Raw genomic sequence first — 17,073 nt, forward strand, 5'->3', positions numbered from 1 at the left:
AGATGCCTTAACAGCGACAACCTAATTCCAATTATGTTTATTCTACTGATGGGATGAGACACGCCCCCCCATGCAGCATCTGCTATATATTTCATTTGCGTACAGCTACACGCCCTGGGTTTTAGTTTGACATTTGGCCGGGGCCGCTGGGGGCCGATATCCGCCCTGTCACAGCCCAAAGCCTTGCTAAAGATAGACGAGCGATGGATGCGTCAGAGTGGATTCCTGCGCTCGTCCGCTCACGCCGCGTACGACGACGCGGTCAGCAGCTGAGGGGCTGTTCGTGGCGCCCGTATGTGTGAGCGTCTCTGCCGCACGGGGCAGACTCTGTGGGGCATGTTCTGTTTTTAAACTCTCCATCCACACACCCCTCACAGACAGACAGAGATAACCGAGACCGGGCCTGTCCAAATACATTACGGTAACCATTTGGAAGATGGTTTAAAAAAAACAAAACAAAAAAAAAGGAGTCAGGGAGCAGAAAGTGGGACACATAAATAGGCGGTGGAGTTCCCTCTCTGTAGCGCGGTGCATAATGGCCACTGCTTTTGTAAGGCACCGTCTCTCAGAAGCATATAGGGGCAAAAAAAAAGAGATGTTTGTTGAAAAAAAAAAATCTTTATCCTAACTCTGGGGTTAAAATTGTGACCTGAAAACAAAGAATCAATAGTTTTTTTAAATTCTCAAGAACAAGCTTTGAACACACTTCACAACTACTAATTCGCACAGACCTTTCAGGATTTCTTCGTTTTCCAAGCCTAAATGCTAAAGTTCCCCTTAAATTTATGCTTTATGCTTTTGTGCTTTGACTTTGAATCTCCTGAAAGGCGCCTACAAATAAAACGCGTGATAATTAGTGTTGCAATGTTCACTTATGCTGTTGGGATACGTCACAATCTTTGTGTCAGACATTATGTCCGACTAAACGTCGCCCGTTTTAGGTCAGTTACGACTGCCAAAAGAATTTATTTCTTTTATTTGCAAAATGTCAGGAGAAATAATTTGCTTTTTGGATAATTTTGAAAAAAATAAAAAAACGCTCTTCAAAAATAAAAGTTTGCATAAGCAAAAGTTACTAAAACTTTTAAAAATTCGGGGAAAAGCTCAACAGGACGTAATGGCTTTGTAAGCCTCTAAATCACAACATCCTGGGACTTTCTTATTTTTTTTGCCCGATCCTTTTTTTAATTGTTGTGGCAGCAACTTCGTCAGCAGCGATTAGAGTCATTTACACGTTTTCTCATCCCTTGCTCATCCAGTCAACACAGGGCTCACTATGAGGGGTGGGCTTCATCTCACGTGTAATCAAATCACAACCCTCCAGTGTGGATGTTCCCCTCATAAAGTCGTCCGTTTGCATCAAGTGGACTGGAAGTTAAGTCCCCCACCCTTACCCCCGACTCTCCTGCACAACGTAGGAGGAAGAGAGTGATAACCGGCTGGAGAGAGGGAAGAGAGCATGACGAAAGGGACAGATAGCGGGGAGCCAGCGAGAGAGCTGACGAGCACTTAGAGACACTTGTTTAAGGAGAGATGAACGATGCAAGACGGCTCTGGGTTTATCACCCGCTTCAGATTGCACAGACATTTTCCAACGAATGGGTTTCCCGTAACAGCCTTCGTAAAGCAATGCAGGAAAAGGCAGATACTACCAAACGTTTGATTAACCATCTGGGGGGTAAAAAAAGCTAAATGGACATCAAGTATTTTTATAATCCACGTTGTAGTCCTTAAAGCTGATCAGAGGGATTTTTTTTTTTTTAAAGTAATCCATTACTTCCTGCTTGCCTGGGGAGCAAATATGATGTAACAATTACGGCCGTTTCCCTGGTCTGCTCTCCAAAATGGGAAAGACGTGAGTACACGGCATTCTAGTGCATATTTGCAGTCAGAGAAATAGCAAAATAGTTTGTTTGTTTGTTTGTTTAAAGGAAGCAGAAGGAGGATTTATGTTGGCTTTTTATTTATGACACGGCGAATGATTCACAAGCCAAATGTAGTCACACATATTGGCACGCGTCATGATGCACAATGGGTAGGATGGCAACGGAAGTGAAGAAAAAATCTCCAAAGCTGACAGTTTTCCAGAGTGGTGTCTCAGGGCCGACGAATCCCCAAAACTGTTTATTTGAAGACTTTTCTGCACACATCCACTAGCCATATGCATGCTTTGCAACTTCATCCAATATCGGTAGCAGCAGTAGACCGAGATAGCGGCGATACAGTAAGCCAACCTTAAACTGTCAGGGTTTTTATAATTTAATTTATAATGTAAAATGTGCTCCGGTGATAATGAAAAAGCAACTCTCAGCAGACTTAACGTCTCCCCACCTGTTGGCCAACAAACGGGCCCAAAATATCAAATGTCAGGTGTGTCACTTTCACTATTTAGACTATTTAGACTGAATATCTTTGTCCTTTTTTTATTTATGCTGATATAAGGAATAAGCAGACAAAAGACGTGGGCAAAAAACGTTCTTAGAAGTTAAAAACTGTTGAGTTTTCAAAGTATTCAGCTATTTTTTTATATATATATAAGATGCAGAAATTTTGTTTTCTGTTTCAGACACAGAAGCAGAGAGGAATGCACTGAAAGAGCACGTCTACCCCAAACTGCGAGACTTCTGCAGGGAGAACTATGGCATTGAATTCCAGGTAAGTGTTTAGCTTTTTTGTTGCTGTTGTTTTTTTGGGTTTTTTTTTCAAAGTTTTTCCTAGGTGCATGGAAATCTAAAGATGTCCAAAACAGTTCTGGAGGTGTTAGAGGCCCCCTTCACGTCTGTTGCTCTGCAGGCAGACACAGAAGGGCAGCAGAGATAAGGCTCCCATTGGTGAAGTTTGGCGCGCATGTAGATGTGGATAAGGCAGCGCGATAGCAGGGCTTTCCCCTTTGTTGTCGTCGTCAGAGAGAGGCCGCATCCTCCCTGCGGCGTCCACTGATCAGGAGCATTTGCATTGCAAATCAACGTACGCAAGCAGATCGCTATCAGAGGACTGTTTGTTTAACAAAATCCAGGAGAGCCTTGGGGGGGGGGTGGATTACTGCCATACTGTAGATGGTTCCTGGACAACTCGTTGCAGTTCATTTCTGACTCGTGTCGGTGGACAGCCTGATTCCTGTCTGGACCGCAAACAGCCTCAAGCGCAGAGCAGCTAAAGCCTGAGTGTTTGGAACGCCTCCTGTAATTAAACACTTCGGAGGGCGACGCGGTCGGGGTGGTTTTATGTTTTACAGCCTGCGATGGTTACAGCGTCCCGTTTTACATCCCGCATATATTATTTAAGCACAATTTCAGAACTGATGTCAATTAGAAAGTAGCAATAAAATTCGGCACTGCCTATTCTGGTACTGTGATCTGGTTATTTATTCGGTCAAAGCCACTATGACATGACGTCATTTTGATTGAAGTTAGGATCACGGTTTCAGGATTAAGGATTCAGAACAAAGATGCTTTGATAGTATTTATTTAAAAATAAATAAATAAAGTCAGTTTTTTGTGTGTCCAATTCCGATTTCCAGTTTTTCTGGAGCTTCTTCTTCTTCTTTTGACTTTTTTCTTTCTGGGCTCACCACAACGAGTCGTCTGTCTCAATCTAACTCCATCTTCTGCATCACCTTCTTTCCTTTGTACCTCCTGCCTGGTAGGTCCAGCCTCAGCATCCTTCATCAAATGTAGCCTCCAAACCTCCTCTGTACATGTCCAAACCATCTCAGTCTCCATCCATCCATCCAATTGGCAGGTTGCCGGCTCAATCCCCCTCTCTGACCGTCTCGGTCGTTGTGTACCTTCACCCGCATTGGCGGCTGGCGGTGGTCAGCTCCCCACCGTCAGGGTGTGAATGTGTCAGACTGGATAAAGCGCTGTACAAGTACAAGCCATTTACCATCCATCCATTGAATATCTCTGACAAATTCATGGTGAATGTTCTGTATTCAAAACCAGGCAGTCCAATATAATCATCATTGACCAAAGAAAGCAACAACACACGTCTAATTGCCCCTTACCTTTTTTCAAACCATTAACAGTGCCACACGCCATGTAAACACGTAACCAAGTAGGCGACAACCCTCCACAGAGAATTCGGCTTCTTTCCAGAAGCCTGTCATGTCTCTTCTTCTCCCTCCGACTCCATTTTTTTAACATCTTACAGGTATTAAAAATAGCTAACTTTGAGTCATCCTCATCTTTAAAAATATCCCGCACCAAAGCCCCGATATTGCTATTACTAATGAGCCTCGTAAAAGGAGTGCCTTTAAACACTTTCCATACAGTAGCTCTTTCACTCTTTACATTTTGTCACTTTACAACACATAATTGAATGTATTTTATTGGGTGCAGTGGGGGGGTTCCATTTTTTTTCCCCTAAATTAAATCCATAGTTTAGTCCGAATTTATCTAAAGAACAAATATTTGTTTCCTGGAAGTCCACAAATCTGGACTTCCAGGAAGAGGGCTATCGTTCAATGAAAGCTTGAAGAAGTGCAGTTTGCCACATATTGGCCACACGGCAAACATCTAAAGGAAATGGCTCTTGTCCGACAAGACCAGAACTAAACTTTCTGGCGTACACGCAAAAAAAAGTGTGGAGGAAAGCAAACCCCTACTACGCAAGCACGCTGTTTCCAAAGCATGGTGGTGGTAGGATCATGCTGGGGGGATGTGTTTCTTAAGTAGGGGCTTGGAAGCTGATCAAACATGCAGCAAAAGCGTTGATCCAATGGGCACTCAAGACCTACGAATGCCACAATTTTATTTATAGCTGCATCGCATCAAATCCCAAGAAAATATATTAGATTTTTTTTTTATTGTTTTTATGCCAAAATGTAAAGCAGTGTTAAGAGTTTTGTAATGCAGTCTGTGCTGCATTCAGGGCCTGAACGGACAGCTTTGTTTTCGGGGCGCTGGATCTTCCATAACTAATCAAGGTAGTGAAGCTGATAATGGGCTTTCCAACCTGAGCAGTCAGCGAATCCCGATTATTCTGTTTCAGAGCTGAAGAGTGCCTTTGTCGTAGCTCGCTCTTTGCCGTGTAGGGCGGCTTAACCTCTGGTTTTATCCTCCGGAAAGCCTCTCGTGACGCCACACGCGCGTCTCTCATACATGAACATAAGCGTGCGCGATCCAGAAGATAACAGAAGTCGCCGGGCCACGTGTCTGTCTGGTGATTCAGCTCCTTGCGATGAGGCGTGAGCTGAAATGATTTATGCAGGAGGCCGGGAAGTTAATACCGTGACTCACTTGCGTTGCTCTTCCTCCTACTCCCCCTTCTCTTCTCCTCCTCATCATCCTCGCCTTCTCCTCCGTAAGAGATTTGCTTCCTTGGCTGGAATCACCTTTTTTCTTCGCTGGAGCTCGCCGATGACGCGTGCCAATATGTGTGACTACGTTTGGCTCGTGATTCATTCGCCGTGTCAAATCCTTTATGATTTCCCTGTGTTGTGGATTCTTCGCCGAGTTGAACTCCTTTTTTTTCTTCTTCTTCTTTTTTTGTACCTTGCTTGGATTTGTAATTTACGAGCAGTCCCGCCTCCTCTTTCACATCCACGCTCTCTCCATTACTCACGCACACGCTCGTGCACATCCGCTGACACACGTATGCCAAAGTTGCCGCCGAGAAACCGATTCTCCCAAGTCCCCTCATCATTGGACTCGGTTTCCTTACGGAGCCTTCCCCCTAACAGGATGGAGGAGGATTGGGGGAGCGCCGGGGAAATGGGCCACAGGAATACAGCCCAGAGGCCGAGGGCAGCATCCTCATTCAGTCGGCGCACCGCTTCCTGATTCCTCTTTACCGATTTCATTCCCCTGCACCATGCTCTATTTCTGCTTTTTAATCAGCCGCTTGCCTCCTTGTTTTTCCATGAGAAATATTAAAAACTGAACCAGGCTGAGACAAAAACTGGTAACGACACAGAGATGCATGAAACGCGACAGTTAGACAAGAAGCAAGTGTTTCCACATAGTTGGACATACTTGGTTTTCAGACCAAAAGGAATAGTTGGGGGAAAAATAGCTGCTTATAAACCTCTGTTTTCCATAGGAGAACTAATAAAGATCCCGTCAAATTGCCAGCAATTGAGCTGATCGTGAGACGCCGGCTTTGTTTAAATCATCTCAGGAGAAAGAAGTGTTTTTGACACCGCACAGAGACGGCGGGCTGTTATTTGCGGGGCCAAATTACACGCATTACTGTCTGCTTCGACAACAGCTGCTTGTTATTTTGGAATGAGACCTAATTGTCATTCCAGTTATTCTGTCCAACAGTCGAGATTGGGTCTTTGTTTGTTTGGTTGGTCTCTTATTTGTGGGGAAATTGATGAGACAGGAAGTGGGTAGAAGAGAAACAAGGCAACTCGGATTAACCATACATAAGCAGTCTAAGCAGTCAATTCTTGAGCAGCATATATAGTATGGAAATAGCAACAGACAGTATTTTAGTATTTGCTTAAAAAGCATAAAACTAACAAATAAAAAGATATTTAACGGTGCATAGCTACGTTATTTGACTTTAAAAAAAAAAAAACCTAAACATTTATATGTCAGTAGCTCACTCTGGTTGCATACAAAGTTTTCATGAAAGATTATCACATCCTGCTGCCATATTAGTTGTTATTTTGGTGTTTTATGCTTTCATTTTGCTCAATTTGTTAGTAAATAAAGCCTTTCGTGCACGCATGTGCCGCAGGGGATAAAACAAGGCAGCGGCTAACACCTATTAGCATCTCTAAGCGAAACAATCCAGAAAGGTCCAAGGTTCACTGGTCCAAGATCCAGAGAACAAAAGCACAAAAAATATATGATTCCAGGAGGGAAAAGACTGGAATGTCGCCGGAAATCCAGTATGAACGTTGGTGTTCACTGAGGCGGACGCTAAACCTGCTGAGGCTCAGATGTGACTGCAGAGTTGTCTGATGTGAGTAAATGTTCTGATATGAGTTAAAAGACGTAATTTGATAAGAATTGACTAATTGATCGCACGATTGTGGGAGTCAATGTTTCTTTTTAGTAGGAATAAGCGGTAAAATGGGGACAACCCGGGTCGACTTTTCTCTGCCAATGGCACAACGAGGTGTCACATAAGAAAGTATAATTTACCCAAGACGTAGCCATTTATGTCAAACAAAATGAAGAAAAGTCCCTCCATGAAGCTCTGTTTCCTCTGGAGCCTTTTGCACAAGCTTGAGGCGTGTGTTTAGTCTTGTGCATCATGAGGGTTTCTCATTGGGTAAAAAACTGCTGGGGGCCGGGCTTATCGTTCAAACTAAGCTGTCCCCCTCACTCGCAGTTCAAATCTGTGCAGAATCAGGGAAACTTTGTTTTTTGAATGAAAATGAAATGAAATGAAACAGGGCCTCTCTCCAAAAAAAAATAGGAGGAATTAAATAGTATTCATTTGGAAAATAAAGATTTTTTTTTGTTTTTATTTACTTTTCATTTAAAAATGGTATGTTTAAAGTAATATATACTCTTTTAAATGGAAAGGAAAACCTGTTTTTGTCACTAATCAAACCCATCTTATAATTCAAGAGCTTTTTTCATGTTCCCACTATTTTTTCTTTGATGATTCATCCTTGTTGATGAGCTCCATGTTTTTGACGCTGCCAGGCCTCCTCGCCATCACCCTCATCTTTAGCTCCCCTCCACAAACTTATTATGGGATAGAAGCGGGTGTATCGGTGCCACACGGGTAGTAGAGAACTAGACCCTCAGTCCTTGACGTAGCTGTCCAAGGTTTGAGTCCCGCCCCGTGGATCTTTGCCTTATGTGGTCAGTTTACTGTCAAATAAACGCAACTAGTGCTAAATAAATATTACTGCCAGCGTGATGAGACTGGTCAAAGACCTGAATTAACATAAATGTGATACAGACTTGTATGTTTAAGCTTTATTCCCATACAATGCAGCAAACTGTACATGCAGTCTGACTGAGCTTGAACTTGTACCGACAATACATTTCATTGTCTTCATTGTTCTCCTAAAGACTTGCAGTTGTTATTGCTTCAAAAGGTGGTTCTACAAAGTGTTGATTCAGAGGCAGGAATACAAATGCACACCATGTTTTCTTTTATGTTGTATATAAGAAAAATGTGGAAAACTATATATAATTCTCAATATCGTGCTAGTTGTGTTGACTTGTCACATAGAATGGCAACAAAAAAAGTAAATTTGAAAGTGCTTTCCAATCATGGCCTTGGCCGCAAAATGAACTACTTAGACCAGGTTTAGGTTTCTGGGGCCTTTGGAAAAATGTATCACAACTTTTTAAACTTTTTTTATTCTTTACATTTTTTCCGTTTTGTAACTTGAGGGGGAGGTTTTTATCTCTAAATGCTTTAACTTTATTAATTGCGTGGTTTCGTAAGGCTCTTCTGCTGTATGCCATGTATGTCCATAAATGAACATCATTTTACCAAACAAATTCGTCCATCTCATTTGAGATGAGATGAGTAAGTGATTACTGCCATCAAATGCTGGTGAAAAGTCATCCTGATTTCCTTCCTTATTACTCAGCTGTAGAGCAGAATCAGCTCCTCCCTCAGGCAGAAGTTAAAGAGTATACTAAAGCAGTTCTGTGATGTGACCATCACCCTGCTTAACACAATAAACCCTATTCTGGCCACTTCTCTGCTAATTTTACTCAGCCGCTGTCACTTTCTTGGCTTTAACATTTCCCAACCCAAAAGAATCCAATTGGCGATTGGGAATGTAAGCCGATGCTTTAAACAAAGCTTTCTTAATGTTTTCTATTATGCTTGGGCTTTAAAGGGTGAAGAACTGCCTGTCACTGCTTATCATGAAAGCTGGATTTCTTTTAGAAACTGAACCCATTCTTAAAGCTGGTAAATCAATTAGTTTTTATCTTCTTACTAGTTTTTATGTAGAAAATAAAGAACACATTTTCTTATATTTTAGTGCCAAAAAATACTAAATACTTTTATAGTACAAAGAGTAATTCATAATAAGTTTTTTCCATTGTTATAATTACACTTACATTCGGAACGTAATCGATTATTTGTTTTTCCATTGAGAAGTAATTTTAAAGGATACTTTTCTGTCACAGAGAACCCTAACCCTACTATTATATATATATATATATATATATATATATATATATATATATATATATATATATATATATATATATATATATATATATATATATATATATATATAGTCTGGAACAGCAGACCTTGATTTGAGCAGGTAAATAAGATTATCTGACAATAGAATAAGATTTTTTAATTAAATTACGAACAACTCATCTCCATCATCTCATTTCTCATTTCAAGTGCAGAATATCTAATTATCTTATTTTAGGGGTCAAAATACACATTCCATTGGCATATGATCTTATTTAACTGCTTAAATCTAGGACAAAACACACATTTTTAAAAACGCTTTACTTAGTTTAAGATCCGTTTTTGCAGTATTTATACAGGAAATGTGAGAGAGCGTCACAGTTCAGTAGAAAATGTCTGCTGACGTTGATCACCTATCAAACCAATAGACCTTCACTCCAAACGGGGCTTCTGCATGTCTACAGATGCTAAGGAGTTTCAGCTGCAGCTGCAGCTTTTCTCAGGGTCTGAGCTAAATGAATTAAAGAGTGGTTAAACGCAGCTGCCCTGATTCTATATCGATATTTCCAACCATCCCATGTGTAGCATCAGCTTCGGACCCAATGGCTTGTCGTTGTGGGAAAATTAGCTGCAGACAGACTCATAGGGTTTGAGTGGTGTGACAGAAGGTGGCCTCAGACTAATGTTTAGACAGCTAGATGACTGCAGTTCAGGTAAACCCTCGTGATTAAACCACAGATCGATTACGTATTCAGATGTGAGACTTTCAGTTGCTTCTATGCCCACATCTCTCAGTATTCTGGTACTTATCAGCTGCTTGGATAAATAAGAGCGTTGGGCTCACACCTGTGATCCTCACATTAACCATGCCGCTAAAACAAAGATTACGACGTCTCTCTGAATGCAGCCACAATTTTTGTTTAAACAAAATAACAAGCAGTTATTCAACACCCTAGGAGCCGTTTAAATCCCCGAGTGGGATGCTGGTCCGTCAGGTCTCTAAGCTTCTCTTCATAGTCAGCATTTCTCCTGATTTTCTTCTTCCTTACCGGACAAATGAGCAAATAAATGACTTCAGTCTGGAGCTGAACCCTTGGCTATCACTACTTTCTTCCTAGCTGGACACCGTCTTACTCTTCCATGATCAAAAAGGAAAGAAGTTTTTAAAATCATCACGAAGGCTTTTTTTTTTTTTTTAATGCATTTTCCTGAAGTGTTTACATGCGGTGGGCCACCTTAATTATCTTCAGGCTGAAATTAAAAAAAAAAAGAAGAATCAGATGCATTTGTCGTTCCCCCGTCTGCTTACCTGTACTTCATAATTCTCGTTTTGTATCTCATTCTTCTCTCCGTCTGCTGCTTTCAGGCATTGGCAGCGGGCCATCGTCTCTATTCACTGCTTGTTTCCTCTGTTTAGTCTCTATTCAGAAAAGCCAGCTGCCTTCTCACAAAAAGATGCTGACGATCAACAGAGATAATCAAAGGCCAAATATGAAACATGTGCGAGGCTTCACTGGCACTTTATTTATAGATAACCCACGGGAGAGTCATTCATTCGATAAAGGATGTCCCCTTTATCGTCTCGGTTTATTTGTTTCTGTATAACCTGGTGGACATGTGCACCTTCGGTAACAACAACTGAAAAAAAACGTTGCCCTGCACTTTGAGACGGCTTATTATACATTTTCTTACTGACCAGATTTTAATATGAACATGCACTGCCTCATGGATCAAATTTGCTTTCCAGCAACACCTACACTCGATCTCCCACACTTTTTGCCCTTGAGCAAGTTGAGGCCAGCTCAGCCGTCTTCCAGCCAGCCTGACTAAGAGACAACTTTCCGCTCTGCAGTCTACCGGTTGGTGGGAAAGACTGATGAGACCCAGAGGATGCATTGCCCACAGTGTTTCTCGCGTAGAGAATTAAATGGACTTTGAGTGCTGGCTTGCTTAAAATGCAAAACGAGTGTGCCCTGGGATATATATTCTACCACGCTTCTATTCATCTGAAAGGGTTTCTGGCGTCTAGAGAAATGTCTATATTGACTGAACTACCGGCTAGGAGCTTTAAGCAGATCTCTCACTGTACATATTTGCTCTGATTCATTTGAAGGATCGTCACACTAGCCAACCAAATGTTAGACTTTCTACAGCAAGTGGTGAGGGGAAACAAGCTACTACCTTCTTTAGACCTACATCTCAAACAAGTTTCAAAGATGCTTCAGGCAAGTTTATTTCAGGCAAGTTTATTTGCATGGCACTTTTCAGTAACAAGATGATTCAAAGTGCTTGTTTTAGATATACCATAAGTTATAAATTTATTCCACAACTGACAAGCCGAAGTTGGACCCACATTAGGTTTGAACTGAACAGTAATGTCCAGTTGAAAAGAGCTGTGAAGTACTGCTAGTACTTCCTTTTAAAAGATACTTGTTTTTATGCATATAAAACAGAACATAGACAGAACAGAGCTGGTCTATTGATTTAAAGTACTCTTTTAATTTTACCAACATTTTTCTTCATAATAGAACCAAAATTGATTCTGAAGTAGCCCAGTGAGAGTCCTGACCTGAACTAGATAGAGGATCGATGGAGGGAGCTGCAGATTAGGGGCATTGCTTTCCAACCTCAGGGTGTTTTTGGTTTTCTTTTCATCTCTGTTTAATTATCTCTCTTGTTTATTATGCTCTAAAAGATTGTGCTGCATCCTGTTCATTTCTCTGTCTTCATTCATTGTCTCTCAGGTGTTGCCATATCAGTGAATTACTTGATCTTTAGTTTCTTAGTTTAGTCCTGTGTTATTTTTACTGTTTGTGTAGTTTGATCCCTTTGGTCAGCATTAGTCTTTTCCCCTTGTTTTGTATATTCTTTTTATCCTACTTTAGCCCCCTCTCTGTTAATTAGTCTCCCGCCCTCTGTTTACGTGTTTCAATTCCACTTCAGGTGCTCCACATAATCCCCTGAATAACTCACATGCATTCCATGTCATTCTCCATTCTTCCCTCAGTATTTAAGTTAATTGTTGATTATTGTCCTTTGCTGTTGTCCTGTTCTCCTGGTGCTGTTTTTTCTGTTTTATTATTATTATTACCATCATTATGCTCTTCCCCAGGGGTGGAGCTAGTTTGGTGGCATACGGTGGCACCTGGCACCCTAAAAGAAAGCCTTGCCACCCCAGCTGGCAGCTCTGAATTCAAGCTTCAGCTAATGGCAGACCACATGTTATAAGTGTGACCCTCTTATATCCAACAACTTTGAACGCAGCGTAGTTTTTAAGATCTTACCATTTGACTAAGATTTAGCAGAATCAACTTTATACCAGTTTCATTGGGCAAAATCTGGGGCTGCTGAGATTTGGTTCCCTTCTTCTTTCACTCCAAACTACCTGCAGGTTATGCAATTTACATCAGTAGCTCAAAGTTCCTCTGTGATTATGTAATCTAGCAAATGAAGGATGAGCAAAGAATGAAATGTCCATTAATTCATATATACGCATAATATATATATATATATATATATATATATATATATATATATATATATATATATATATATACCAGTGGAAACATGCAAAAAGCTAGTCAGCAATTATAAGAAGGTTTTGATTGCTGTAATGACAAGAAAGCCTTTTCCATTTTTTATTAGAATTGTACAAATAATTTTTTACACTCTTGTGTTTTGTAAAATAACTAAATTAAAAAAAGAAACCCTATTTATATTGTTATATCATCTTCTCCACATTGGCTGTGTCATTTCCTAGTACAGAGAAACTTCTTTTTTGAAACAAAATTCCTTAAATCTGCCAGGAGTAGGGGTTGTTTTGTGGCTAACCATATTTTTCAAGTCTGTATCGGTATGAAAAAAGGGGAAATTGACTATGAAGAAATATTTTCATTTTCAGATTTTATAGGTACCCTATTGTCTAATATTTTGCTCTTAGCTTTGTAAATTTAAGAGGCCCTAATAAGTTAGTTAGCTGGTTAATTAACTATTTTAACATGGTGATGGCAGCTAACCAGCAATGCTTATAGTGCTAACTCATGTTGCTTGTTGCTAACGTCCATTCTAGACATAAGGATCTAGCTCCTGTTATGTAGAAGCTGTGATCATCTCAGTTATTTTGCTGACAACCCTGTCTTTGCGTATCCAGCAGCGATTTGATGAGAATTGCCCTTCTTTTCCCCATGATCCATAGCTCAGCCAGAGAAAACTCCATATCCAAAGTCATCTAGTTTAGATGACTCAACCATAAGAACAGCGTGGCGCAAACTTTTGTTCGTTTTGACTCTGGGGTCGTTAGCTAAAGTATTCCTTAAAAAAAAAAAAAAAAAAAAAAAAAAACATTCCTCTGCCTCGAGGACAATTTAGCTGCAGTCAAACACAAGAAAACACGCGATTCCCTGAATAAAGAACACAAAGTAAAGGCAACCACCTAACCCAAAATGACAACCGACTGAAAAAGACCAACAAAGCATACAAGAAATACCAGAAAGATCCAAAACCCTGAAACCTTAAAGTTTATGATATTATGACCTTTTGAAGATGTTGTTGGAAACATTTGAACGTTTAATGAAGTCCTCTATCTTATCCAGGGGATTTGTTAAAACCTTTTTTTTTTCCCTCCAGCAGCTAAAGGCCAGCATTCTTAGAAATCTACATGTGTTTAATAAAACTGCAGGCAGTACTGAGCTTAATATGCATTAATGTTGGCGCTGTAACTATTTTTACTCGTCTCCTGCCTTTGAGTCTTTTTTTTTTATGCTGAGCTTTTTTTCTACATTTTTTTTCCCCCACCTGATTTCATGCCCTTTCCTCCTGGCATCTTGGGCAGAGTCCCAAAGTCTAATAGTATAACATTCAATCAATAATAAAAAAAAGAAACATTATAAACCTCTTCTCCTGCACTTGACCTGCCATGGGCAAACGCTTCGCAAGGGCATTGGAAAGCCGCTTATTGGAAGCTGCTTCATCCGTTACGCAAGCAACAGCACCCCCGTGACTGTAGTTTAGGAGGAAGGGGAAGTTATCAGAGAGAGGGAAGTTGCCTGAAAGAAAAACAGAGGAGGAGGAGGAGGAGGGTGAAAAGACCTGAAGAAACAAATCCAGTCCCACGGGAGGCTTCTGCTTTGCTAAAGGCGTCCTCAGTGTGCCTTTTGTCGACTCCGTCTCTCCTCTCTTGCGTCTCTTTCTGTTTTCTCCTCGCCCTTGTCTCGTTCACTGGTCTCTCCATCCCGTCGTTCTCCACCCGAGCGCGGCAGGTGAGGGGCGCAAATTTAATCAGAATATCCTCGCCACGTGCACGCAGCGAGTAGGAATGAGTAATGTCTTCATTTAGGTTTTAATTACTGTGCATCCTCCCAATCACCTGCTGCAACCTTTTCTGCAATCAGGGGGGCACTCATCTCACTTCATTCCTCTTCCCTCCGGTCGTTGTCAACACAAAGCCCATCACGGCCACCACACATGAGCTCTAGAAGTAGATTAGTGACACTGATACAGTGTGACTGATGTGCCGAGCAATGAGGTTTTCACAACAAGCCAACATGAGGGATGCTTATCAAGTGTGCACACAACTGAGTGGGAGAGTTTTTTTTTTTTTTTTTTTTTTTTTTTTACAAAGTAATAGTCTTCTGGTGGGGGAGGATAAGAACTGTATTTAATCAGCCAAAGTGTATTTTTGATCCCACGCGCTCATGATTTGTTTCCCTGCTGGCTGTGCCAAAACATTTTGCCCTTTACCAAAAAGTTAATTGCAAGCCTTTTCTTCCAAAGCTCAAAGGCAAATTTCCTTTTTGGTTTCAACTCAGCCCCAGCCCTGTGAGCATTTTTTGAGATTATTTTTCTTTTCTTTATCACTAGTGGCTTTTAGCCACAGTATTTCAGACAGGAAAGGAGCAGAGGATCTGCAGCAAAGGTCCTGAAGTTGGAGTTGAACTCGATTTATGGTGCACCAAAGCGGCGCTGCTCTACCAAACTACCCACTCGTACATTTTATCTTAAATGTTGATATATTAGGCTAGAATTGGGCTAAAATCTATCCAAAAGTGAAATTCAGTGGTTGCTAAACCAAGTATCCAACATATTCATGACCTTGGCAGATTTAGATCAAACAAATTTTTCATTCAACCAACTTTGTTTCTGAAAGGAAAAGAGACGAACATTCATCAGAGGTCAATGATACAATGTAAAAGAAGAATAGGTTTTAAGAAAGCAAATTATTGTCAATTTTTTATCCTCCTCAATAATCTGTGGAAAAACCTCTAATTGGCAGTACAACAAGCAAAACCTTCATACAATTGCTGCCTAGCTTTAATTTACTGGTATTTTGACAATTTGCCTTTAGTGATAAACTCCAAGTCTTTGAGGCTGAAATGACTCGCTTCCATCACCCTAATCTTTAGTTCCTGCCACAGATTCAAACAGGGACTCTGGCTGTCTAAAATGTTAATATTCAGAAGAATCATGGTGGTAAATTTAAAAGATTACTTTACTATGTTATCAGTGTAGAATAAGTCCAGTGTTAGCTTTCTGAAGTACAACAATTTTCAAGCAGATTATCATCAGATACAGACCACTTTATGCCAAAAAAGTGAAGTACATATTTTACAGTTCTCAAAGATTACAACACAGTAAAACTGTGGATCCACACAGAACTCCATTAATGCACAATTTTAGGCATTTTAATATGCATTGTGTAATAGCCTTTAATTTTAGCACCTAATTGGAAACATGCCCGATTCAGTGTGCTCAATTTGTGTCGTCACAAATAAAACAGAGCTATAATGAATCGTATATTGTGTTTGGCTGCGTGATGTCACAGTTTTTAGCGCTTGTTGCCTCGCAAGATGGCCAAACGTTCAACAGACAACAGTCTTCTTTTTGGACTGTGGGACGAAGGCGGAGTACCAGCACAGAACCCATGCATGCACAGGGAGAACATGCAAACTCCATGCAGCAAGACCCAGGGCAAGAGTGCTACCCACTGCCCCACTGTGCAGCCTGCAATATACAACATGAGGGTTCATTATAAGCAACACAAATACTTAATAGGATTGACAGGAAGGACCAGAATGTGATTCATTTCCTCAGATTTGACAATTGTGGACTGGCTGCTTCCCCCACAATCCAAAACATGCACGTTATTGCACATGCATTTTGTCATCGTCAACGACAACATCAACACCCTAGTGTGCCTCCCAGTTACCCATCCGTCCGCCACTTCAAGCATTGCGCATTGCCTGAGGTGAGGGAGTTTTCTTCATTGCAGACTGAGCACCTGCATGGAAGAGCATGAGATTAACTAATGTTATTATCAAGTCAATACTAAAACATTTACATAAATGCCATAACAGTGGCCATTTTGTACAGCATGTGTGTTCTCATGTAAATGTGTCATATCAGATGCCTTAAAAGGTGATGCTGGAGCGTCAATTACTTAAAACGGCGTAGCTTTGTATAAAAAGAAAGCAAAGCAAAGGTTTTGACAGGACTTGCTGCAGTGTCTATTTTGTTGTCTTTCTGAAGATTGTGAAGTTTGATACTCCGGTATGACAACATGTTAATCTTGTTGTTTTGCTTATTTATATGTTTATGTCGCTCCTGGCTCAATAGTTGACTGTGGTATTTGACAAGTTGACATGAACATAGTTGATAAAATGTTGGTGGAAAGAAAAAAAACCTTTTACATAAAGTACTGACATGGGTTGAGGTTCCTATACATTTTCACTTGTTTTTTTTTGTTTTTTTGTTGCATCTAAACTAAGTTTTAAAGACCAAACTCTCTGAGTTAAGTGTAATCTAGATTCCCCCAGAGATATTCAGGACTAAATGAAGAATGTGTCTAGACCCAACTTTGAAATTGGATCTATTGCTCCCCAGGTGGACATCTCCAGAGGGTTGACAGCTGTCTCCTTCGGCACTAACACATCCGCTCCCAGGTGCATGACAACAATCAAGCATATGAGCAGAGGTGTATTTCCAGCCCTGTCAATA

General features: G+C 40.7%; 1 protein-coding gene across 4 annotated transcripts in view; it reads left to right on the plus strand.

Annotated features, from left to right (window-relative positions):
* Positions 1-17,073, plus strand: part of LOC105918424 (NACHT and WD repeat domain-containing protein 2) — a 61,496-nt gene that overhangs the window by 14,353 nt on the left and 30,070 nt on the right. For all 4 annotated transcript variants that reach the window (XM_021311100.2, XM_012853503.3, XM_021311101.2 and 1 more), the window contains exon 3: positions 2,567-2,655. In XM_021311100.2, the coding sequence (XP_021166775.2) occupies positions 2,567-2,655 (89 nt within the window). The remainder of the gene's footprint in view (positions 1-2,566; positions 2,656-17,073) is intronic.

The sequence above is a fragment of the Fundulus heteroclitus genome, chromosome 14, assembly GCF_011125445.2.
Source record: "Fundulus heteroclitus isolate FHET01 chromosome 14, MU-UCD_Fhet_4.1, whole genome shotgun sequence".
NCBI classification, from domain to species: Eukaryota; Metazoa; Chordata; class Actinopteri; order Cyprinodontiformes; family Fundulidae; genus Fundulus; species Fundulus heteroclitus.